At 37.1% G+C, this 23,029-nt stretch overlaps 2 protein-coding genes across 2 annotated transcripts; both read right to left on the reverse strand.

Moving 5' to 3' along the window:
- Positions 1 to 14,078: 14,078 nt before the first annotated feature.
- Positions 14,079 to 16,981, reverse strand: LOC113111511 (ADP-ribosylation factor-like protein 4D). The gene is made up of 2 exons (XM_026276288.1): positions 16,824 to 16,981; positions 14,079 to 16,119 (listed from the first exon to the last, which is right to left on the reverse strand). The coding sequence occupies exon 2, from the start codon at positions 15,990 to 15,992 to the stop codon at positions 15,390 to 15,392; it is 603 nt and encodes a 200-aa protein (XP_026132073.1). The 5' UTR covers positions 15,993 to 16,119; positions 16,824 to 16,981; the 3' UTR covers positions 14,079 to 15,389.
- Positions 16,982 to 19,195: 2,214 nt separating this feature from the next.
- On the reverse strand, positions 19,196 to 22,671 carry LOC113111510 (transmembrane protein 106B-like). The gene is made up of 8 exons (XM_026276287.1): positions 22,500 to 22,671; positions 21,663 to 21,829; positions 21,458 to 21,521; positions 21,185 to 21,338; positions 20,945 to 21,085; positions 20,772 to 20,815; positions 20,635 to 20,688; positions 19,196 to 19,600 (listed from the first exon to the last, which is right to left on the reverse strand). Exons 2-8 carry the CDS (start codon positions 21,784 to 21,786, stop codon positions 19,489 to 19,491), a joined length of 693 nt encoding a protein of 230 aa, XP_026132072.1. The 5' UTR covers positions 21,787 to 21,829; positions 22,500 to 22,671; the 3' UTR covers positions 19,196 to 19,488.
- Between the last annotated feature and the right edge of the window lie 358 nt (positions 22,672 to 23,029).

Below are 23,029 nucleotides of genomic sequence, written 5' to 3' on the forward strand. Positions count from 1 at the left end.
TTGCCTGTTATGTGACATTATAGCTGAACAGTTTCCAGTTTTGTTATAAAACAATTCTACAGAATTATTCTATTAAATTTTTTATATATATAATTAAACATTACAATAAAGAATCAATGAATAAAAATGACTGATTATTATTAAACATATTGAATTATTAAAATAAAAAGAAATATATAAATATAATTACTAGCAATTATAAAATAATTATTGCAATAATTCTTAATTATGACAACCTAAACACACACACAGTTAAGCGCTGCACATACGGGTTTCATGGGTCTTTATGTTTGTCATGGAGGCACAATTCACATCATCCCAGGGAGCAACATGCCCTCATACCAAATCAGCATGTTTCTATAAAGATCCACAGGGAATTTGACTAATGTGCATTCTGATTAGTTTGAGCAAAGGAGATGTATTGTTACAGTCTGTATTGTTACTGTAACAGTCTGTTCTGAACCAGAGTGATAAAGAAAGTTAAATGTTTCCTCCATGAGTGAATTTTATTTGATCTAAAGAGAAAATTCAAAGATTCAGGAAAAATCTCACTGCAGTAGTCAGTGTCATTTTCTAGCCAGCAGGTGGCACTCAGCTCAACATTTTTGTTTTGAAGTGCACTAAACCACAGAGGATATCACCACAGCTGAGGACAAGATCTTGATGTGTTATTATCATAGAAAATCATCTTTTGATAAATATTACCTGCACAACACAGCGATCATTCTGATTGTGAGCTTTTCTAGAATACTACTATTATTATTATATAGTATTATTGCTCTACTGTCATCCTTGCTATCAGATCCTTCTGGAAGAATGTTTGACTAATGACCTTGAAGAAAATAGAGCCCCCTGAGACAGCACTGCACTGTAGGGAGCCATGCATAATCTAACCATCTGCTTGCTGACGCACCTGAGCAGACTCAGGACATGACAGCAAAAAACAGCCTGACTTTGCAGAGGTGTTCAGAGGTACAGTACCAAGAGTTTCAGAGACAGACCAACCTCCATCGTGAGCTCGTTGTGGGTGGCTGTATAATGGCTGCGTGAGTCTAACACTTGAGGAATAAAGTCTTGAAGTTACATGATGTTTTCCTTTGTAATTTTTAACCTGTGCAGATCTGCACTTTCATTGAACCCCCTGCATACCCTATCCCGCTCCACTGGTGTGTAACTAAAAAGCAGGACATTTTCTAACCTAAATAACAAGATGCGACACACAGAATCTCTCCACATCCTAAATGTTTCACACTGGATCATTCATGGTCACCATTTACCATTTAGCTTTAGCGTTCAGTTAGTTTGCAGCAGAAATGCCCCGTGGCTTGTATTTTAATAGCTAAATGACAAAAGCACCAAAAACCAAATCGCAAGGTTATAAAAATGTATCAAAAGCTCTTTCATCCTGTATCAAGTTTAGATACTGGTGTCCTTTGTTGTGTTGTAGTAATTAGAGGTCCAAAAAACATGCCAGACCAAATAAGAATGAATACAATAGAGGTCTTATTGAACACAGATAGCTTAGTTTTTCTTTCAAAAACTGTATTAGTGGAATCAAACAAACAGAAAGAGTCTGTAGAAGTGTTGTCATCTCTCTCTCTTCCTTTTATCATCCGTGCCATGAAACAGTCCCCGTCAGTGCTCAGTACAGTACTGTTTTCCACATCATGAGTTCAGTATGTAACTGGCCCTGAACACAGACCCCGGTGGCTGTTCCTCACAGCCCTCTTATGTAATTTGAAGGCTGCACTTGTTTTCATTCTCTGAGAGGACTTTGTTTTTTTTTCTGAGCAAATTGTATCTTTGAATCCAAATTGATGACTGTTCTGTCACATGAGGATTCGGTGCTTGTAAGCACAGGGTTGATATAAGGCTACAATTATATTATGTGAGTCAAAAACTTGTAAACTGTAATTATACATTGTTTGACACCAAATAGTATGTTTCAGAAAATAACTCACTGCACTTTTAGAGAACAGAGAGTCTAGATTTTGTTGCTTAAAATAAAAATAAAAAAAAAGGTTCAAAAGAACTCAGCTTTTTAGACTGCAACACCCTTTAGAAAGAAGAACACAGGATGTCACACCTAAGAATGAGGCTAGACTGGTCTAATAGGCCTGTAAAAAAAGGTTATACTTTATTAGGTTAGCCAAAGGGGCAAGACCATATTACTTTATTTAACGTCTCCGAGTGGCTTAGTGGGTCTCAATGGAAAGATTGGACACAACAACAAATAAATAAAACTAACGCAGACCCCTTAAACTTATTACTCTGAGTCTGGATTTAAAGGGAGTTCAGCGCAAGTTCAGTTCTATCTAAAGCCTTTGCAAATGTAGTGTGTTAGGCTGCCAAAGCCAAGTCCTGTGAAAATGATACCCCAAATGGACCTAGAGTAATGTGGTGTTTCTCATCATTTCATTCCCCTTTAAACAGTGGTCAGTAGCCTATGATGGGCTCATCCAAAACCACAGCTTGGCATATGTACTGTACACGTGATAGTCTGTCCATTTTGTGTTTCACAGAAGAAAGAAATTCTAAATTTTGTATGAAATTGTGTGTGTGTGTGTGTGTGTGTGTGTGTGTGTGTGTGTGTGTGTGTGTGTGTGTGTGTGTGTGTGTGTGTGTGTAATGTTATTTTTATTTTTAGGTTCATATGATTAGTCTTCAATGACAAACTTTTTTAAAATAGACATGAAGTGGGATTTTTGGTCATAGTTTCTGGCTCTATACATAATTTACATTTACAGTATCTATAATTCATGGAACAAAAAAATAATAATATATAAAACTTAATATGCATATAAAATCCATAGTTTGTCCATAGCAAATCCATCATTCCATAAAGACCATCTGAGATTTTTTTTATAAGCAACATCTGCTGAATATTATGTGATTCAGCCAAGAATCAAATTTACAATATATTGATTTTTTTTTTTTTTACATTAGGCATATAGAAGAAAGATTATTATGCATTATTTATGACTCTGAATCAGGGTTATTGTAGTTAATTAAAACTAAAACCATTTATTTTACTTGAAATAAAATAAACATTAACTGAAATATAATTTATATATATATTTACTGTGTGTGTATATATATATATTAGTTTCAGTTGTATTTTCAACATTTCCCATTTTCATTTATTCAAATCTTAAAAAACTGAAATAAAAATGTATATAAATCTATATAGATATACTAAAGCAAAAACTAAATAACAAAAAAAGCACAGAAGATTACTAAAAATTAATTACATGGAAAATACAAAAAACAAACAAACATAAAAACATTCAGAATTTTAGAAAACAAATTATAATGGTATCTCAGAGATAGTAAAGTAACACTGCTCCGAAGGTTGAAGGCCATGTGAATTCCAAAGCAAGCTTAGCTTATTCCCTCTATCCACTGCATAGGCCTCTCGTCTGTGCTCTTCTCTGCTTGTGCGCATGTGTGTTTGCGTGGCCCAGTGCATTCACTAACCTTGAGAGTGCCAGGCGTTAGTGTGCCTGGAAGCTCAGATCTATCTTTAGCTATTGCTGGATTGTTTTCCTAGTGGCTTCCTCCTCCTCATCTTCTACTATCCCTTCTCCTCACTGCTCGCTCCTTCCACGGCACACTGCAACTGTTACTGGGCAGATTTGTTGAAACCTAGTTCTGAGAAGCACATGCCACATGTTTTTGTGTGAGAATAAATGACTGTGCACTCAGCTGGCCTTGATCTCAGGCAGAAGGGAGCACTCAGCTTGAGGCAATGCACCGATGGATGCCTCTCCACAGCCTCAGCCCCCGCACATGCATGCTTTTTTGGAAACACGAGCTCCACTTGAGTGAGATGCTTATGTGTGTTGTGTGTGTGTGTGTGTGTGTGTATCTGTATGTGTAGAAGAGGTGAGAGAGTTTATGTGTGTGCCTCTGATCTTTAACTTTTCGGGAGAAGTTTAACAAATGGAACATGTCCTGCTTTAATTTCAGAGTATAATGATCTATCCGTCCATCTGTGTGTCTGTCTATCTATCTGTCTGTCTGTCTTATCTTGTGAGTTGAACTACTTTCTCATGCCACGGATTCTGGATATACTGTTAAAAATTAGAAATCATATCATTAAAAATAGCAATGATGACTCAAGCTGTTTAAAGAAGTGAGAAGTTATTGTATCAAGGACGGATTGTGTGGTATTGCTTTTATGCAACAGTTCCATAAACAAGAAGTTAATGTTGAGTAACATTTTAGACATAATATCGACAGACAAATGAATCTAGTTCCAAACAAAGTCACAGCAACACACTGTAGTGGTGTTTTGTTCCTAAATGATAGCGCATATTTCAACAAATCAAAACAAGTTTTGTTTGTAAATGAACCAGGGTTCCTAAACAAATTGGTTGAATTAATGATTCAATGACTCATAAAAAGTAATTATGTCTGAAATTGAGTGTTGTCTGGATAGGTAATTCATTCCATTAAAAATACTTCACAACTGTTAACATTGTTCTATGTAGTATGAATGAAAAGTGGACATATACATCCATCAAGTTGTCACTGGCATGTGATGTACAGCATCAGTTGCGAACTAATTGATTCAATGAATGATCAATGTTTTACTAAGACTTTAAGGAGTCCGTTTAAAAATACCCACAACTAATACACGGAATGACAGGCAGTCAGGAATACACAAAAAAGGCAAACGGAGTGATACAAACAGAAAGAATCAGCACTGTTTACTGTATATCAGCTCTGTTTGAACGCTGTTCAAATTCAAGGAACTCAATTATTTGTTGTATAAATAAATTGATGGAAAGGGAAAATATATTGCATGCTGTTTATAACTGTTAAACTGTTGGTAACAACATTCATTGTGTGAGATTGTTATAGGGAAAACTGACATTTATGTTTGTAATAAACACCCCAACACCCCCCCCCCCCCACCCACACACATACCACGTACAACACCTCCTCCTCCTGTAGGCTGACTGACCGCCCCCTCACATTACTTTTAGATCCAACACCAGTCCAGAAGAACCTTATGCATGTGTGGATTTCTCAATATATTAGAAATACAAGATTGTCTCATTGCATCTCAATTTATCATTTAACTTGAAGGGGGCAATGGAGGGATTTTATCTATTAGGAGATTACCGTTATCTGTTTAGGGTGTATCTCCTCCCTCTAGCATGTGATCGCTTAACCTTGCAATGGAGGATCAAGTAAGGACATGAAAACTTTGCTGCCAAAATAGGCCCTGGCATGGTTTCTAACAGCGGTTAGCTTTACTCTCTACTCCACAGCGGGTTCCAGAGGACAGATCAGGGTCAGACTTCATCTATTGAGACAGGTGGACAGTAGAGGTTACCCATCCACAGCAATGTCATACCTGTGCATATCTGTGTGTTAAAAGGGAGGTTTAAAATATATGCGCTGATTTGCATTTACATGCAAATGAGCTCATGGTAATGTATAGATCATTTCTAACCCCTTAAGTGCATTTTCATCTGGTCAGTATGTGCAAAACATGCACAAAATCTCTTTATTTAGGGCTACTGTTTCAAAAGAAAAACACCATCCCTGACTCTTTAAATTATTCAGCATAAGAATAATCTTGCTGATCAGTGAGGAGAGAGAGAAGTGAAGATTTTGAGAGTTTGTGCAAGTACTGGTGAGTGTGTGTGTGTTAACCAACCCCCTACACCACCACCCTTTTTTTTCTCTGCAATGCAGTAAAGTGGATGAACCTGCCTGGGGAGCAGAGCTGCAAGCTCCGGTGCTGCTGCTTTGTATCGCATCAATTTTCTCTCTATTCTCCTCTCTTGTGCCTTACATCTTTGCTTTTTACATCCATAACTCTTCACAAACCCCATCGTCCTTTACAGACACCTTTCTGACAGCTTTGTTCCCCTCAACTGCTGCCTCGAAATTGCGAGCTGTCAGGCTCCCCTTCACTCAGTCAGCATCACAGCGACTTTGTGTTTGACTGTCCATCTGTGCAGCCCCTCATACTAGATTTACTACATTGAAATGGATTGCTTGTCCTGATTGTACTTTGATAGCCTGAGTTGTTGTTTTTTTTCTGTGACCACAGAGGCTTTTCAGGTTCTGTGCTGCACCAATTTGATCAGGTGCTGCATATATTAATTCTGACCCACATATCCACATACAAGTGGGAATTGTACGTGGGAGACAGGGAGTGCGGCACTCAACACATTCCTTAAACAGTGTGTCATAATGTTGCATATTACTGTCACACTGTAATTGCACAATACTTAGGAGAAATATTGTGGCCACACTGAATGGAAATGAAAATATATATGTACTATATTTAGTATACTTTGTATTGTTAACTAATGATAACAGAATCTATTTCTGCTTAAAACTTTATTTTCAGTTGTATTATGTGTACACTGAGCTTCACTCTGGAAAATAAAAGTTCCAAATGAGAATTTTTCGCAGTGATACAATAGAAAAACCATTCTGGGTTCCCAAAGAACCTTTCAGTTAACGGTTAAACATTCTTACTAAGTATAAAGAATATTTTGTTAAAGAACCTTTGGAAAGTATGGAAAGGTTTCTTGGATGTTGAAGGTTCGTCATGGAATCATCAATGGCAATAAAAAACTTTTGCTTATACGTTTATATTTTTTGTATATTATTTTTATAATATATACTATATATTATAATTGGTGTCCAATGAATAATTCATAATAAAACTACAAGGAATTGTGGTTTAGCTTAATTGGTTCTGCTTTATTTGCAAATATACTATAAAAATAACTGAACTGGCCACTAGGCAAAAATTAAAATTCTCATTTGCAGTACTAATTTTCACTGGGGCTCAATGGGTTTAATGAGACAGAAATGGAATGAGTGCAAACAGTAATCCAGAATCAAAGCTTTTGCTGTATGGTTTAACAATTACCCACATTAAAATACTGCAAAACCATTAGATATCTCATTATTTGCATCATTTACTGGCTGTGTCCCGGTTCTCCTCATAGCCATAGTGCTGTGGTAGATTAATTGTAGCTCTTGATTTGTGTTTTTACATGATTGAGCATTGTCTAGAATTGCTTAGCCTCCATCTTTTAAATAAGACCAAAGAATGGTCAAATACAAGCAGTCATTCTTGTTCATTTTTAGAGTTCAAGATCACAGTGATGGTAGAATTTGATGAAGGGATCATCTTTTCTGTATTATGTATTTTAGTCTCATTTGTGAGCTTTAAAGTTAGTATGTGTCTCTGCGTCTTCATAGCCTGTGGTTAAACTTTAAACATTCTGATCTTTTCCAAACAAGCCCAAGTGATGTTTATGCAAATGCCGGTTACTTACATGAGTTAAGTGCTAGTTCCAAGAAGATGAGTGAGTTTGTCCCCAAACATGGTATTAAGCATTAACAGCAAAGAGTCTGTTGGTCTTCAGTGCTAACATATGAGGCAATGGAAAAGAAATGCTGTCAACTCTGGCTGTCTGCTCTTTATAAATCTCCCACTAATTGTTGAGGCCATGTAGCTGTCTGTTATAATTCATGGGATCATATGCATATTCATTGGGCATTTAAGGTTATTTTAAAGCAATAGCTTCATTCAATTTTGAAACCCATAAGCTCTGAGGGGAATATAACAATGTCCGTTCACCTTTCTGAACTCGAGCTGATGACCGCTCTGGAAGAATGGGTTCAGAAAATAATCAACCGAGCTAGCACAAGCTAGAAAATAATTGTCCAGGAAGCTTGCGGTGGACCGGGTAGCAACAGGGATAAACAAAAGCACCTTTATCGAGGTGTTCATTAAGGGGCCATGGAGTGAATACCCAATCTGCTTTGCATGGGTTCCTCTTAACATGATGAGAGGAACTGTGCTTGGCTTCCAGCCCTATGCTCGAAGCTGACCCACACACAGCGCATGATTAACAACTACCTGAACTCTCATCTGCAGAGTCTGCCAGCTGCCAGCATGAAAACTGTGTTCACTGCCACGCACTAGGGGAGAATGGCTTCATAAATTGGGCAATTGTTTTCAAAAATAAAGGATGTAAGTGCTGTGAAAAGTCTGGTTTTAGAAAAAAGGCCTAAATCATCTTTATCTTTTAATGAAAGAACTGCGTTGTGGACGTCATATGTGTGTTTGCACAGAAGTCACAGGAGGAAATTTACTAAGAATGTTTTGCATTGTCCTTTATTTACACATCCTGGCTACGTTGTTTAAGCTCCTGATTCAGTAGAAAGTATTCAAATGTGGGAAAACCCAAACATTATAAACATTTGAATTATTTAACACTTTGAACAATTGTGTGTCTGCAAGAATGTCCAAATTCAATCAAATTTAGAAGTGCACAGAGCATTTGGTATTTAGCTTTAGACACATTTACTGCCTGGTTAAATAGGTTTATAGCTGATTAAAGAAAAAAATACTTTCAGTGAATAAAATTATATAATATTAAATCGGTAACATTAATAAAAATATTAATGTAAAATGTTACAATTAAGAATAAATAAATTAATGATTAATACACTTTTTGCAAGTGTCTCAATTGTTCCGTTAAAAAGATAATCATATTATATTAAAGCAATAACATTAATAATAAAATAATATTAATGTAACATTTTATTAATATTAAGAATTAATAAATTAACGAATAATTGTTCTTTTTTTGCATGTGCAACAAATGTTCAGGTAAGAAGAAAAAAAACATTAATAGTAATAATAAAAACAATATTTATGTAAAATATTGTTAAAATTAATAATTAATACAGTAATGAATACAACTAAATTATAGGAGCTTTTCATATAATCACATACCAATGGAATTTCTAATTCTAAATCAGAGATAATTGTCCTTTTTAGTCTTTGAAAAGATGAGAGAAATGTTCTCTATCAAACGGGTGATTTTGTTTTTGCAAAGTGAATCGGTTTACTACATGAGCTCCCTCACTCACGTGGGCTTTACTTCACACACGTGTTCTTTTCTCTCGCACCATGACCCCACTCACTGTTCTCCATGGCTGGTTTAGCAATAATGGCACTAGAATAATGTAGCACACTGTACTGTTGGCTGCTTTCTAAAGGAGTTAGACGATGGGATGCTGGAGCAATAGGGGTGTCCTGCTGTACAACAAAGGCATCAGCACCAGTGTGCATTCTGCCTCAGGGGAGTGTGAGATCATCCACCCACACTAAAAACTGCTTTACTATCAGAAAACAAAAGGTGGGTGGTGAAAGAAGAGCCCTGAGTGTGGGTAGGCAGGCTACTGATGCAGTGATATGGTAGAAGATTTTGATCTGTTGATAAGTAGTAATGTACAAAAAACACGAATTTTGCTGCATCTGCAACTGTAATGCAAAATATGCCAGCACAAAATGCCAGTTTTGCAAATCATTTGTGCAATAAAATGTAAAAGTCTGTACAGTAGAACTAAAGTAGAAAGTAAAACCCATTTGACCAATTAGATCACAAATCACTAGTTAGATTCTAAACATCTTATAGAAACACTATTTTTCAGGGCCCTGCACATAACAGAAAAAAATAGATTGATCATCACCACAAAGCATGTGTTCTTGTGGTTTATTTATTTGTTCCCTAATTGTAAGTATATTGTGTCCATGCTGTAATAATTCAATTCCAAAAATGTATCCATTAATTCCATCATTTTAGTTAAGCCATGCCCATGTATTATAAGGATTATTAAGTTATGGGAACAAATTCTTAATTTGTGGCCACAATATATTTTATTTTTCACCATAATGTCATGTCTAGGGCTCTGTAATACATATTTGGCAAGACTGCTAAAATATAATAAGGGGGAAATGATTATCAGGTCAGTGTATGGTAATCTCTATCCTCAGGATTTATATATTTTACTGGGGCACGGCGGTATTTCAGTGAGGCTTGTGTGCCAAAAACGGTCTAGAAACATCCCAGATCACACTGTGTATTTTTGGAATAAAAGAACCAGTTCATAAGACTCACTTGTTTGGGAATCTGACTATTCTCATCTTATCTCACTGTGTGATTTAGGTTAACAAACTTGTTCATAAGAGTCTTTTTTAAGGATTCTGGTTGCTCTGTATGTCTTTGCTAAAAGAACAAGAATTGGACTGTAAGTTTGGTGTAGTAGTAGTGTTGTTATGCCACTGAATAGTCGTACAGGAAGCTCACTTTTAGTAGAGTCTTCTCCACACGGATGGAAGAATGCACGTGTGAGCCCCATTAACTGAACCGGTTCATAACACTGATGGGGAATATTTCCTTTTTTGTCATGCTACCCTATTTTCAAAATACACCGAGCTGATGTGGCCTACATTTATTAGTGCTGCGGGATGTTTAAAGCAACACTAGACAATAATGAAGCTACCTGAAGCTTCAGACACGCTGAGTCAGAGAATGATTGCTTTGTGTGCTGTTGTCATCAAAATTGAGTCTTGTACATTAAGTTAATGAAAGTAGAAGAACTTAATGACCCTATCTTGCAGAAGAGGCATAGGTTGCACTGTTTACTACAAATCATGTATGCTTTTAAAACCTGCTCTGCATTTGATCTCACTCGGAAATACCTGCTTTTATTTGTTTTTTCTTTTAAATTCATTTAAATTCAAGATTCTAAGACGTTCTGTCATTTCAGTGTTTACATTCCAGGATTTTCAGTGCACCAAAAGAGAGACAGATCCATTCTCAATCGCTCTTAACAACCACAACACTGCAATACATAAATCAGCTGTTGAGTTTAGCAATGGATAAGATATTGCTGCATTAATCCTCAAGAGCTGTCTGGCCAGATGGGATACTGGGGTAATCCTGGTACAGGATCACTAGACCTCTGAGAAAATACTGTTGATAAACACATAAAAACATTTTTTCAAGCCTGGATTGGAATGAAGGCTGCTGAAGGATCACAATGCACCACACCAGCATTACCAAACATGTGCTTTTCCAATATTTAGGATTAACATGTCTAGGATTCTACAGTAAAGCAGACACAAAGAGTATCAACACAATGCATTGTTAAAATGGGCAAAACATCTATGTAAAATGAGGGAATTATCATTTAATTATTTGTGATCATATTGAGGATTGCATTACAACATTAATGAGGTGTGTTTTGAATGCTCAGAGGCCCACTGGTGAATTATATGAAACCTTTGGCACAAGCATTTTGGTATTTGTGTAAGGCAATAATTCTAGTGTGGCCTCCTGCTTAATGAATCACACTTACAAAACCAGGCAACTAAGAACCATGCTGCAAAAGAGTACATAAATAAGATTTCCTAGACCCATGACATTTTACCCCACGAAAAAAAAAGGTGTTTATAAGATTTGAACTTAATGAAGACCTAGTATTAGTTGTGAAGAGAAAGACACAAGCCGCTAAAATTCCAGTCCATCACATATCACTATCTCAGTGTTTTCTTCAGCCTCCAATGAGTGATACTGTGCTCCCCAGCAAACCTCTTGATTTATGACCCACGCTATCTATCCCTGGGACTCCGTTCTGTTCTCAGCAAACCCACTCCCCAGGACGCTTTCTCATCTCAGTCCCAGTGGCAGCTTTATGAGCCTGTGGAAAATAGTGCTGGCTAGAGAGATCCCCGCCTCCTGACAACAACGGTTAAAGGATAAACACATTCGCATCCCCCAGTGTGAGAGGCGGTCTTACAGTCATACTGCGCTGAATCTCTTCCAGACCTATGAGGTGTCTTCAAGACAATTTTACATTTAGCAATAAAGAGTTTTGGAGATCTTAAGAGACACGGTAGCCATTTATACTCTATATCCCTCTCTGCCCCCTCTGTCACCCCCCACATGAAATACATACCCAGTCACAAAGGCAATTAAAAGGTCCTACGCAGCTCTCTGAGGTCACCCATGGTTACACACTCACAGTTGCTGAGGTGACAAATAAGAACGTCTGGGTCATTTGATTTGCCAGCTATTTCACAGAAAGAGCTCCCTGAGCACCTACGTGCACTTTTTTGTGATGTGTGAAATTACAGCCGGAATGAGGCCAAAATTGCATCCAAGAATGGTAGCTTTTGATGTTATTGTCCTCTGATCTAGACCAGATTTAAAAATAGAGTGCTTTTCGCAGCTGCACATAATGATGGAGACTGGAACTGTAGGTGTTGTTTTGTATGTAAATTAAATTTTGAGAGCTATTTCCATTCTAGATTGGAATAAATGGTTGTACAGTGACTGGAAATACTGTGGGGAACCACTTCTGTGATGGATGACATGTTTGTAGCATGCACCTGCCATCTTGTGATTCCCCTTTTTAATCCTTTCATAATCCCAAAGGCTCCCCCTGCCTTACTTGGGTCCGTGTCAAAAACACACCGATGGCTCATTTCACCAACATCCAGAGCCTTAGGGGTCAAGGGATGTGCTTAAATATAGATTTTTCATATCGACAATCTGTTGGACAGATTTGAAAAAAGGGGTTGTTTTCAAAGGATCATTCCTTGATATGTTTTATTGCAGATGCTACCTAAGCCTCTGTATTTATAAAGCTCAATAAATGTGTAGGGTTAGAGGGGGCCAAAACCCCCTAGTTATTTAGTTGTTAATAACCACAATTAAAATATTTAACTATAGTACTCACAGATTTACACTGCCATTCAAAGGTTTTGGGTTGGGTAAGATAATTAGCTCACCAAGGCTACAGTAAAAAGAGTAATATTGTAGGTTATTATTAGAATTTAAAGTAACTCTTTTAAATTTTTATATGTTTTAAAATGTAATTTATTCTTGTGATGGCAAATCTAAATTTTCAACAGCCATTACTCCGTTTTACAGCGTCACATGAGCATGATCTTTCAGAAATCGTTGATTTGGAGCTCAAGAAACATTCCTTATTTATAGTCAGTGTTGAAAACAGTTGTGCTTTAGTGGAAACAGTTTTTGCTAAATCACTGGTAAATAAAAAGTGTTATCTTTTTATAAATACATTTGGACAAAAGTCCAATACATTTATAAAGAAAAACATATCGACAAGTTGTTGTTTGCTTTTTTATTACAGGTAAATTTTGGGGAAAATGTATTGAGATTTCACGATGGACCACAGTTAATAAGAATAACCCAATGATTCAAGCAGCAAAAGAACATCAGATTGTAACTGGCATCACTGTAAATAAACATCCTTGGCTTGTTGTTGTTGTTGTTGTTGTTGGTTTTGTTTTTTTGGTATGCATTCTTAGCATTCCCATGATTTTTCTACGAATTAATGGGCACCCGGATGTTTTGGTAATTTTGGTCATTTAAACACTGCTTACAAAGCCACATGGAACAGCCTTTGAGTTATCGGCTGCACTGATAAAATTCCATTGTGAAGGTCTGGAGCATATTTACTTGAAAGATAAAGATTGAGCGCAAAGTTGAAGGCTTGATCATTTGGGTGAGGCTTCGAGCGAGCATGGAAATACTCCACAGGGCTTGTTTAGTGGTGTACTAGTAGTGCATTATCAATGACTGCTCATCTCACCCAATGTGACATCATGCATGGCTGACTGGAGGGGACATTTACAATTTAGAATGCTCTGGAACAGCTTGTTGTTACATAAGACTTTTTCAGAGCCTTGATGCTTTTTAAAAGTACTGTGACTCCACTTCATTGCAGTAAAATATTTAGACAAACATTTACACAACTAAATCCAGCTTCTCAGAGAGGATTACTGTTTATCTTCAGCTTAAGGGGACTGTGCCACTTCTTAATTAACCAGCTCAGCAGGGTGACTTGCCTCATTCTTAAGATAACATTGAGAGAACCAGTTAGGCGAAATGCCACTGAAACCAGGTCTGTCACGACATTTGGCTTCGTCTTCAGAGCTCCACCCATGTGATGATACTCGTGGTGTATTGACAACCAGAAATCGTGGATCAGAAACCCTGACAAGCATATGTTTTCTGAGGTGGAGGCAGGGGGTAGACCACTGAGATCAATAAAATCTTTAACATTTAACTATGGTGGTGTCCCTTCCAGCTCAACGGATGTATATTGGATATTGATGGATAAATTTCAGTCTATTTAAGTCCACTGTTTGGAAAAATACACACTGCCACTGAAATGTAACCCATATAATGTTTAGAAAAACACACACGTTATATAGTATAACAAATATTTTATTCCTAAACGAGTTATCAAAATGGCAAGTTGCATATCATCCTGTCAGAGGCCTAGAGGACTTATTAAGTTACCACATTCGGTGATCTCATAAATCAGCCCCTGTCTCAGTCTCCTCCAAGCAATAAACCCAGAGCACCAATTAATCCAATCAGAGCAAAGCAGCTGCTTCACTGGGAAGTTGATAGCAAAGTAAATAGATTTGTCTGTTTGTGCAATAGTGGGGGTCGGGACATTCAAAAACCATTTGCTCTCTTAAAACAATGCAAACCCCAAAAGAATACTAGATTTGCACCTGCAGCATTATAAATGATGTGTTTTGTGTGCCTTCGACTCTATTTACATACATCTTACTTTGGTTGTTTAATAAATCTTGTATATTTTGTCAGCAGATGTGATATAATGTTGCTTCCGCCCATTTCTAAACTCGGCTTCCGAACTGGGCTATAACACCAAAGTTACATCAAACAATGTTCTTTCAGCATCAATGCATTTCCTGTGGGATGCTCTCCCTGAACACAGATGACATCATCATGAGCGCCTGCTCTATTAATAGTTTAATAGGGGCTGTTTTCTGTTCCATCACAGCGAATGAAAACCTTATTTCATATATATTAGTGTGATTTTATGTTTTCAAGGCTAACAGCACATACAGAGCAGGATCAGGTAACATCAAATAAATTATCATTAATATTAATATCATATTAGCAAATACCATTCAGCCTCAGGTATAAAAGATATGGCTTCTGAAACACTGACTGTGTCAAAGCAGTCTATAATTTATTACTTCTACAGCTTTACAAAAACTATTTACAGCATGTAAAAACAAAAGTAGAATGTAGATCTGTGAAGAGTGAATCTCAGTGATTCGCTTAAGACTTCAGTTTCACAACTAGCATAGCGTGAACATTTATATGGCCTTTTATTATATCGGCACTGGCAATCAACTTAAAGTTTGTTGAAAAAAATGATGTCTGAAGTCTGCTGAAAATGTTGCCAAGCTATAATTTAGTCTCTTTCTTGCTTGAAAAAAAAAGAAGAAAGGCAAGGACGTAGGCTTATATTCTGCTGAAACTACAGCCTGTCCCTGCCATCACATTTTCCTTGATTACAAAGGGGAGCTGCACAGCAATTACTAGGCATGGAAGAAAGCAGTTCAATACTGTGTGACACATAAAGGTCAAATCTGTTTTCTCCGGACCACTGGGCCATCTGGAGCATTTCCTTCATTCAGGGATTCGATGCAAAATCCTACAACCGAGGAGCTTCGCAAATATGCCGTCCCGTTCAGCTCATCTTTTTTTCTTGCTGTGCCTCACCATTTTCTTTCGTTTGAGGATCATTTCATACAGTTTTTCCAAACTCGGTTCTAACCCCTGCCCGTCGACCGCACTGCATCCTTGCACATGGTGCAGGGTGGAGGCACTCAGTTCATGTACAGCCAAAACCTTCTCCACGTCAGAAACAGGCAGCGCGACTGGAAGGTCCTGTTTGTTAGCCAACACCAGCACCGGCACTCCCTGGTTCTCTGACGTGCGTGTGATCTTGTGCAGCTCCACCTTAGCCTCCTCCATGCGCTCCACCTCCGTGGAATCTACTACGAAGACCATGCCGTCCGTCCGCCGCGTGTAGGACTTCCACAAAGGCCGAAGCTTCTCCTGTCCGCCCACGTCCCACACCTGGAAGGTAATGGCACGGCCATTTCCCACAGGAACTTTAATCTTCTCAGTGTTAAATCCCTTGGTTGGGATAGTTTCAACAAATTCCTTCAGCTTCAGTCTGTAGAGAAGCGAGGTTTTGCCTGCGGAGTCCAAACCAATGACCACAACGTGGATGGACTGGAAGTTAGGCAGGAACGTTGTATTTGGGGCAATCTCTGTCAACTGGTTTCCCATGGCAACTTGGTTTTTGCACCCTCTTGTAAGGAGAAGTAGATTTGTCTAAGTGTTTGGCATTTGCACCTACTTCAAAGGTACTGGAGACAGACAGAGGAGCTGTAAGATCAGAGGCACCGTGTGGAACCTAATTAAGGAGAAAACAAAAGCTGATTATCATCACAGATATGGAAGTTATTTACAACTTAACCAGATTTGCCTTAGAGTTTAGAGTTAAAGTATATAGATCTATATGATAAAAATCTCTAAATTAAATTAGTAAAAAGGCTTTGGAGCCATTTTAACAATAGCTCAATGAAAGTCTCAAATTAGAATTAACAAAATATATAATAATAATAATTTATTTGAAGGTAAAAAACTGTATGTAATTGAGATTCTAGAGATTGCTCTGTATGCGTATATGCGTATTTAAAATTCAATTTTATCTTTAGCTTCATTTTACCTGTTTAGGAGACTGATATCAACAAAGATACTGTCTTATCACTTTCTAACAAAACTGAGAGAACCAGATTTGAAGATGGCTATTATAATTTTCTATACTGCAACTTATTTATTACATTTTTACCCATATAGTTTAATGTACATTTTGGGAATGTCAACGTCTGTCAAAACTATGAAATCTGGTACCTTAGAGCATTTAAGGTTAAATAGTAAATATAAATATAAATAGTAAAATCATATTCGAAACAACTTTAAAAAGCATGAAAAAGATTTTTTACTACAATTTAAAATCAAAAGCAGCTTTGTCGAATAAATTCACCACATACTTGAGAAAGAAACCCGCAGCGTAGCAAGAACGAAAACCTCGCTTTTTAACATTATATTACTTACCTAAGAGGTATTTATCTTGTAACAGGCATCGTTTCCATTTCTCACTTTAAAAACTTAGGCGAACAGTTATCCAAACGACTCAAAACAATGCTCATTTTCCAGAGTCCCTCTTCCCTCTGATACCAGTGACCTCAGAGATGAAAGTGGAGCTGAGCGCACAAGAGCTAGAACAACAATCCCCTCATGTGACGTCAGATGAGCGCCTCATCCCCCCTCGCTACTCCCTCTAGCGTTTGATTGTTCGGCGCCCGTACCGTCCTGTACCGGAGAGATATCCCATGTCAAGTCGTGTTTGTTTCCTGCCTGAACAGCACCTCTCTGTGGCGAGTTGGAGGCATAGAAACTACCAAGTATGTGATCCTGAAACTTGTTTTGTCTGTGCATGCCTAGTGCGAAAAAAGTTTGGGCTTATTTTTGCAATGACGTTTCAAACGTTTCAGTAACCACATAAGTTTATCACTGTGCGCTTAAAATTCCTATGCTATTTGCATCAGAAAGTGCATCTACAGAAGTCAAAAATCACGTTTTTATAGATTTAGACATCACAAAAATATATACTTTGAACACGACAAAATCGAAGATATTGTAACTTTTGTCTGTGCCTACAGAGCACGAAACAACGTTGTGGTTTTAATATGTCACAATGACGTTTGGTTTCAGCAGTAGTTTGTCACAATGCCAAAATGCTGTAGGCTGTTTGAAAGAGAAGGTACATCAAAGAAAGTCAAAAATCAATTTTTTAAAGATTTACACATTACAAAAAAACATATTCTTTAAATGCGTTTTGCCTTTAACTGGCTACAGACGTCAAATAATTTTGACAAAAGGCTATGAACTAAATGTAAGTTGCGAGGTATTACAGACTTTTTAATCAACTCTGCTCATTTTAAGAGTGTTTTAATGAATGTTTGTCTTTTTAAATACTGATAATAAACAGTGAAATGACGTGACATGCGCTGCAGTCGTTGCGTCAGCACGTTGTGAGTTACTGAACGTTGCTCGGAAACCAAAGCCGTGCTCGGACGCAGAGATCGGTGTGGATCTGCAGAACATCAGGACTTGGTAAATTGTGTCCACTGTTCTGAAAATAAGCTTTTTTTGGCATTTTATTAAGAAATTATTCTATTTAGTGTAGTTTGTCGTAAATTAGGACAAACTGTTGCATACTTTTACTTTGCCTGTTACATGCAGTACGTGTTGTAACGGTACTATCAGGTTTGCACTAGATGAATGGCACAGGACAGGACTAATTAATGTTACACTACAATTCTAAGACTGCATTGTTATGGATGGTTTGTTTACCTTATGGCATATAGGCCACTGCCTATGTGAATTCTTACTTGTAGTGGCAACATATATTAGCAGCTAAGAAATCAGTTCAGTGTTTATTTCTTTATGAGTGTAATGACAGAAGAAACATCTCAGCATCTGAGTTTGAATTTCATTAATCAGGAAATGGTCTCAGGTTACTTCACATTGACTTGGTCTCTGTTACAGCCAGCGGGTGGTGTAACATGTCAGCCATGCACTGGGAGGCCCGACGCCGGCAGCAGGTGCTGGACCGCAGATTATCTGCTAGAGTTATGCAGGTACCCATGTTAAAAATCCTAATTATATAGATTCAGTTGTAATATATTTCACATATATAGCTTGGATTTCTATTGCTTTTTGTAGGCAGGTAACCAAGATAAAAAGAAAGAGTCGTCTACAGCACAGATGACACCCTGTGAACCTGCAGTGTCCAGTGAGACTCTAGGTAAAGCTGCTCAAAATAACAGATCAGTGAGAACGTAGAGTCACCTCTTTAGAGTTGACTGAATTTAAATGATTAAAAAACAAAATTAACAACAAAATATGGAATCCTTATCGGTGTAAACATATTATTTGTGTTCTTTAGAGGCTGACGAGCAATGCATTTGCAAGTGTCATGCCAAGATGAACAAAAGATACACAGTGAGTACATCACTGCATAATTTCTTTGAGATTGCAGTGGCTAAATTTAAACGTTAAATTCGTTTCTATAATGTATCGGTGAGATTCAACAATTCCAGTGGTGGTCATTATATATTTGAAAATGTAGCTTTATTATTTTTATTATAATGGCAATTTATAATATCACAGTAAAGAGCTTATAATGTGGAGACGATCCAGAAAAAGCAGCATCTACATGTGTGCTTCATTTGCTCTAGTCTCTGCAGTATTCCCAGCAATGGTGAAGATGAAGGCCAGACTACTGGATGTCACCAACTCCAATTTTAAGGTTTATTTCATCTGAAAAACCTGACTTTATTGTTGGGTTTAATAATCCTATTTAAAACAGAACCGAGTGTCTTAACAGTTCTTGTTGGATTTGCTCAAGAATTCTCAACAAATAAAATGCAGGTCATTTAATGTGCAATTTCGTGTTGTGCAAATTTTAAAACATTTATATCATGTAAACACTAATTAACAAATCAACATATAAGAAAAGTGGTCTACGTTAACAACACACATTTATGGCTCCAGTGATATTTACAGTGTATCATATGTTACTATCATTATAGTCAAAAACTATTTAAATGAACTCTAGTAACCCATTACATAAAACGACAATCTTCTTGAAAGCAGCCTATTCTGATTATTATAACATCAGCATTCATGGTCATACATTGGCAGTGGTTTTGTCTCAAAGCAGAGGAAAATGAGGCATAGTTGAATTCACTCCACAGTCAATATACTCATAGGCATCTGTAGACATCTGCTCTGAATGGGACAGGTAGGAGACTTTGATAGTCAGTCTGTGAAGAACACAAACAACTTTACTTTAAATAATAAAAACATAAGTATCAAATTAGCATATTAGAATGACTTCTGAAGGATCATGTGACACTGAAGACTGGAGTAATGGTTGCTGAAAATTCAGCTTTGCCATCACATGACTAAAACAAAAAGGAGCGGCTTTAAAACAACCCCCAACTTGAACAGTAGTTTATATATTTGACTATGACTATGTATTGTTTTATGTAATGCGCTTTATATCCTATTAAAAATTTCAATTTTGACCAAAGTGCACATGACTGACAGTCAGGGTGGGAAAAAAACTCCCTTGGTTTAACCACTGTGACCATTTCTGTGTCATGACTTATGACAAATTTGAGTAGTAACGACTTTTACAAAAACTTCAGTATTTCAGCTTAGGCTGGTCTGAGCTCTTTGAAACAAAAGCTGATCTCTAGAGAACATTTAATGGTAATAACTTGTGTTTGTGAGGTCTAAAACAGTGGTTAGGGAGCCTCTGGAAATTTCTAGGTTGTTGAGGCCCTCTAGTGGTCTTCAGCCCCCTGCTTGAGAACCAACACTGAGAGCACAAGCAACTGTATGTCAGTCCTGATTACAAGCATGCGTCATACCAAGATGAACATAGCTGCATATTTCTTTACACCGACTGCAGTGGCTAACTTGTTTAACCTGTTCCTGTAATGTATCAGTAAGATTAAACAGATCTAGTCACTAGATATTATCTATTTAAATAATTAAATTTTACAGTCTGTTACTAGCTGTATACTGGCTATGGAGTTGTTTTATTTTGTCCAGCCCCTCTAAATGGCAATGTATAATATCAATGGCTGTTGACAGTTTTGTCAAACATGATTTAACATTACATGTGGATTGAAATCCATGTCTTTTGTTGAATAAATGCTGATAGTGAATAGCATTAGATACAAGACATCAACAAATGCTGACCAGTGTTCAGTGACTCGGTCAAATAGCATGCTAACAAAAATCTTAAAATAAAGCTGTATACTTTGATAAGATAAAGATTTATACTTACTGCAAATGCAAGAATAAGGTGTGAATCTGAAAGGAACGTGACTTGCAGTAATTACTGTGAAAGGAACAGATATTGAAGAAAGTTTTTAAGAGTTTATGATGTCATATATAAATAGTACATAAAGAAGTGTGACTTACTTAAGGCCAGGGTCATCAATAACAATGTCAGCTATAACTTGAATCTGAAAGATGAATGACATCTTTGTTAGATTTCTTTTTAATTTTCAGGATTAGAAACTTTGAAGGACATTTTCTATCTAGTTTCAGATGCATTTAACGCATTTGTTATACAAGTTTGCATAAAGTTTTACCGTTTTCTGAGATCGAGGAGGCAGTACAGTGACACTGGGTAACTTGTTGTTGCCAACCACCATCTCGAAAATGAATGATTGCACACTAAGATTAACAGCTGTGATACTGACAAAGTTTTGGTTGGTAAGGTTCATTTCGTGCTGAAGAATGGATAAAATGGACAGAAGATTACAAGTGTTATACAAAAATAAATACACTGCATTTCATCAGGCAAATAAGTGTGTCCTCTACTCACTTACCGTGACTACCATTTTAACCGTATCTGGAGTGAAATAGATCATAGATGACTTTAGTTCTACAGATGACATATCCATACTCCGTGGGAAGAGGAAAAACAGGATCAGAGAGCAGATCAACAGGCAAAGCCCCACTGATATAAACACATACAGTTTCCTGTGGGAAGTAAAAGCATGTTATACATAACTGACATTACAATGCCCATTTTATTTAATTTCTTATCCCTGAAACTGAAAATTACAGACGTATAGTCTTTTTGTCATAAAGATACTGACGTGTGGTGAGGTTTCAGCCTTTGGTCGCTGCAAGGAATGACTGCCACAAGTTGGTTTTCCTGACCTGAGGATGTCAAGATAAGATGGACAGAATAAGGGTGAGTGTGTTAAAAGCCAACACTACAAATGACATGTTATTGTCAACCAATAATAAGAAAATGAGTTAATACAGTTACTTAATGTCAAGAGAATCACTGAAACTTGCCTCTCGGGATGCGTCCTGTGCCCTGGCAGGTAGGACACGGATCCGTCTGTCCTTCTCCACTGATGCTGCCATAGTCCAACCATTTGGAAAGCCTCCGCTTCTCTCCGTTTTTATTCTGGGACATAATGTTGTATTTCCAGAAGATGAAAGGTCAAAACTAAAGACCTCTATGATAAACAAAGAAAAAAGCAAAGAAAGTATTTTACTTAAGGTTAGGGTGAAAGCGAGGGTACTGTTCTAGTTATGCATTACAGCAATGAACCAAACTGTCTCCAGAACATCCAAAGTAGGTCACACAGTAAAACGGCCCCAAATGAACAATAAAGCTCCACAACAATAAAACTCCAAAGATCATTATGAATCAAAGACCTTCAATGGCAGAGTTTCCGTGACATTAGAGCAAACATTTAGAATGTTTATATATTATATATGACCCAACGTTACAAACAAACCACTATGATAGCTAAATGTGCTGAAATTGTAAACTTATTTACAGTTAGCTAAATGAATTTTGTCGAGCTGTAAAACTGAAAAAACAACTGATGAAGTGAACTGAGCTCGCCTAGAAAGCATTTATAACAACTTAAGTCCAAACGCTTCTAGGCAGGCAACCTTTATGCGTTTAAAACAAACTCATAATATGTCAAACTAAAACTATTTTAAGAGAGCTACAAGTGTACACAACCTCAAAGTGTCAAAACGGTTTGGCTGTTTTAAATCACAAAAGACTGGCTGAATTAATGTTAATTTCCTTAACCAACGTCATATCACAACTTCTCGTGTCATAACATTACTAAACGCGTATGTCAAAGCTCCACAAAGCACTTTTCCACCTACCGTGAATTCATCGAAACATTCTTGTTTGATACCTCGATTTACTGTTTCCCGCGGACTAAAGTTATTTTTTTTTCGTGAGTTACTGAAGACACCACACGCAACTTTCCTTCTAGACTCGTGTATGGACTCAAGTGTGCAGCTACCTCCGTCTTTGATTCTCTTCAGCTGTTTACTGTCGCCATCTGCTGCTCATAATCGATACAGCGTGTTTATGGACAATCGTTAAGCTACGACAGCATTTAGCAGGGATTTGCATACTTTGAAATTATCATATTCGAATTAGTGTCCAGCCTTTGTAGAGATTTTCTAAAGGTGTTGTGTGAAGACAAAAATGACCATTTTAAAATATTAAAAGTGAAATGCAATGTTTGTTTGTTTTTTTTTTTCAAAAAAAAAAAAAATCTAAAGGACTTCTATTAGATCTTGTTCCACTACGACATACATTATACAACAAAGTGTTATTACAGAATTCAGTAAGACTCTGGGAATCAAATATAAAAATTATTCTTTTTTTTGGGGGGGGGGGGGGG

Source organism: Carassius auratus, chromosome 12 (genome assembly GCF_003368295.1).
Source record: "Carassius auratus strain Wakin chromosome 12, ASM336829v1, whole genome shotgun sequence".
In the NCBI taxonomy this organism is placed as follows: domain Eukaryota; kingdom Metazoa; phylum Chordata; class Actinopteri; order Cypriniformes; family Cyprinidae; genus Carassius; species Carassius auratus.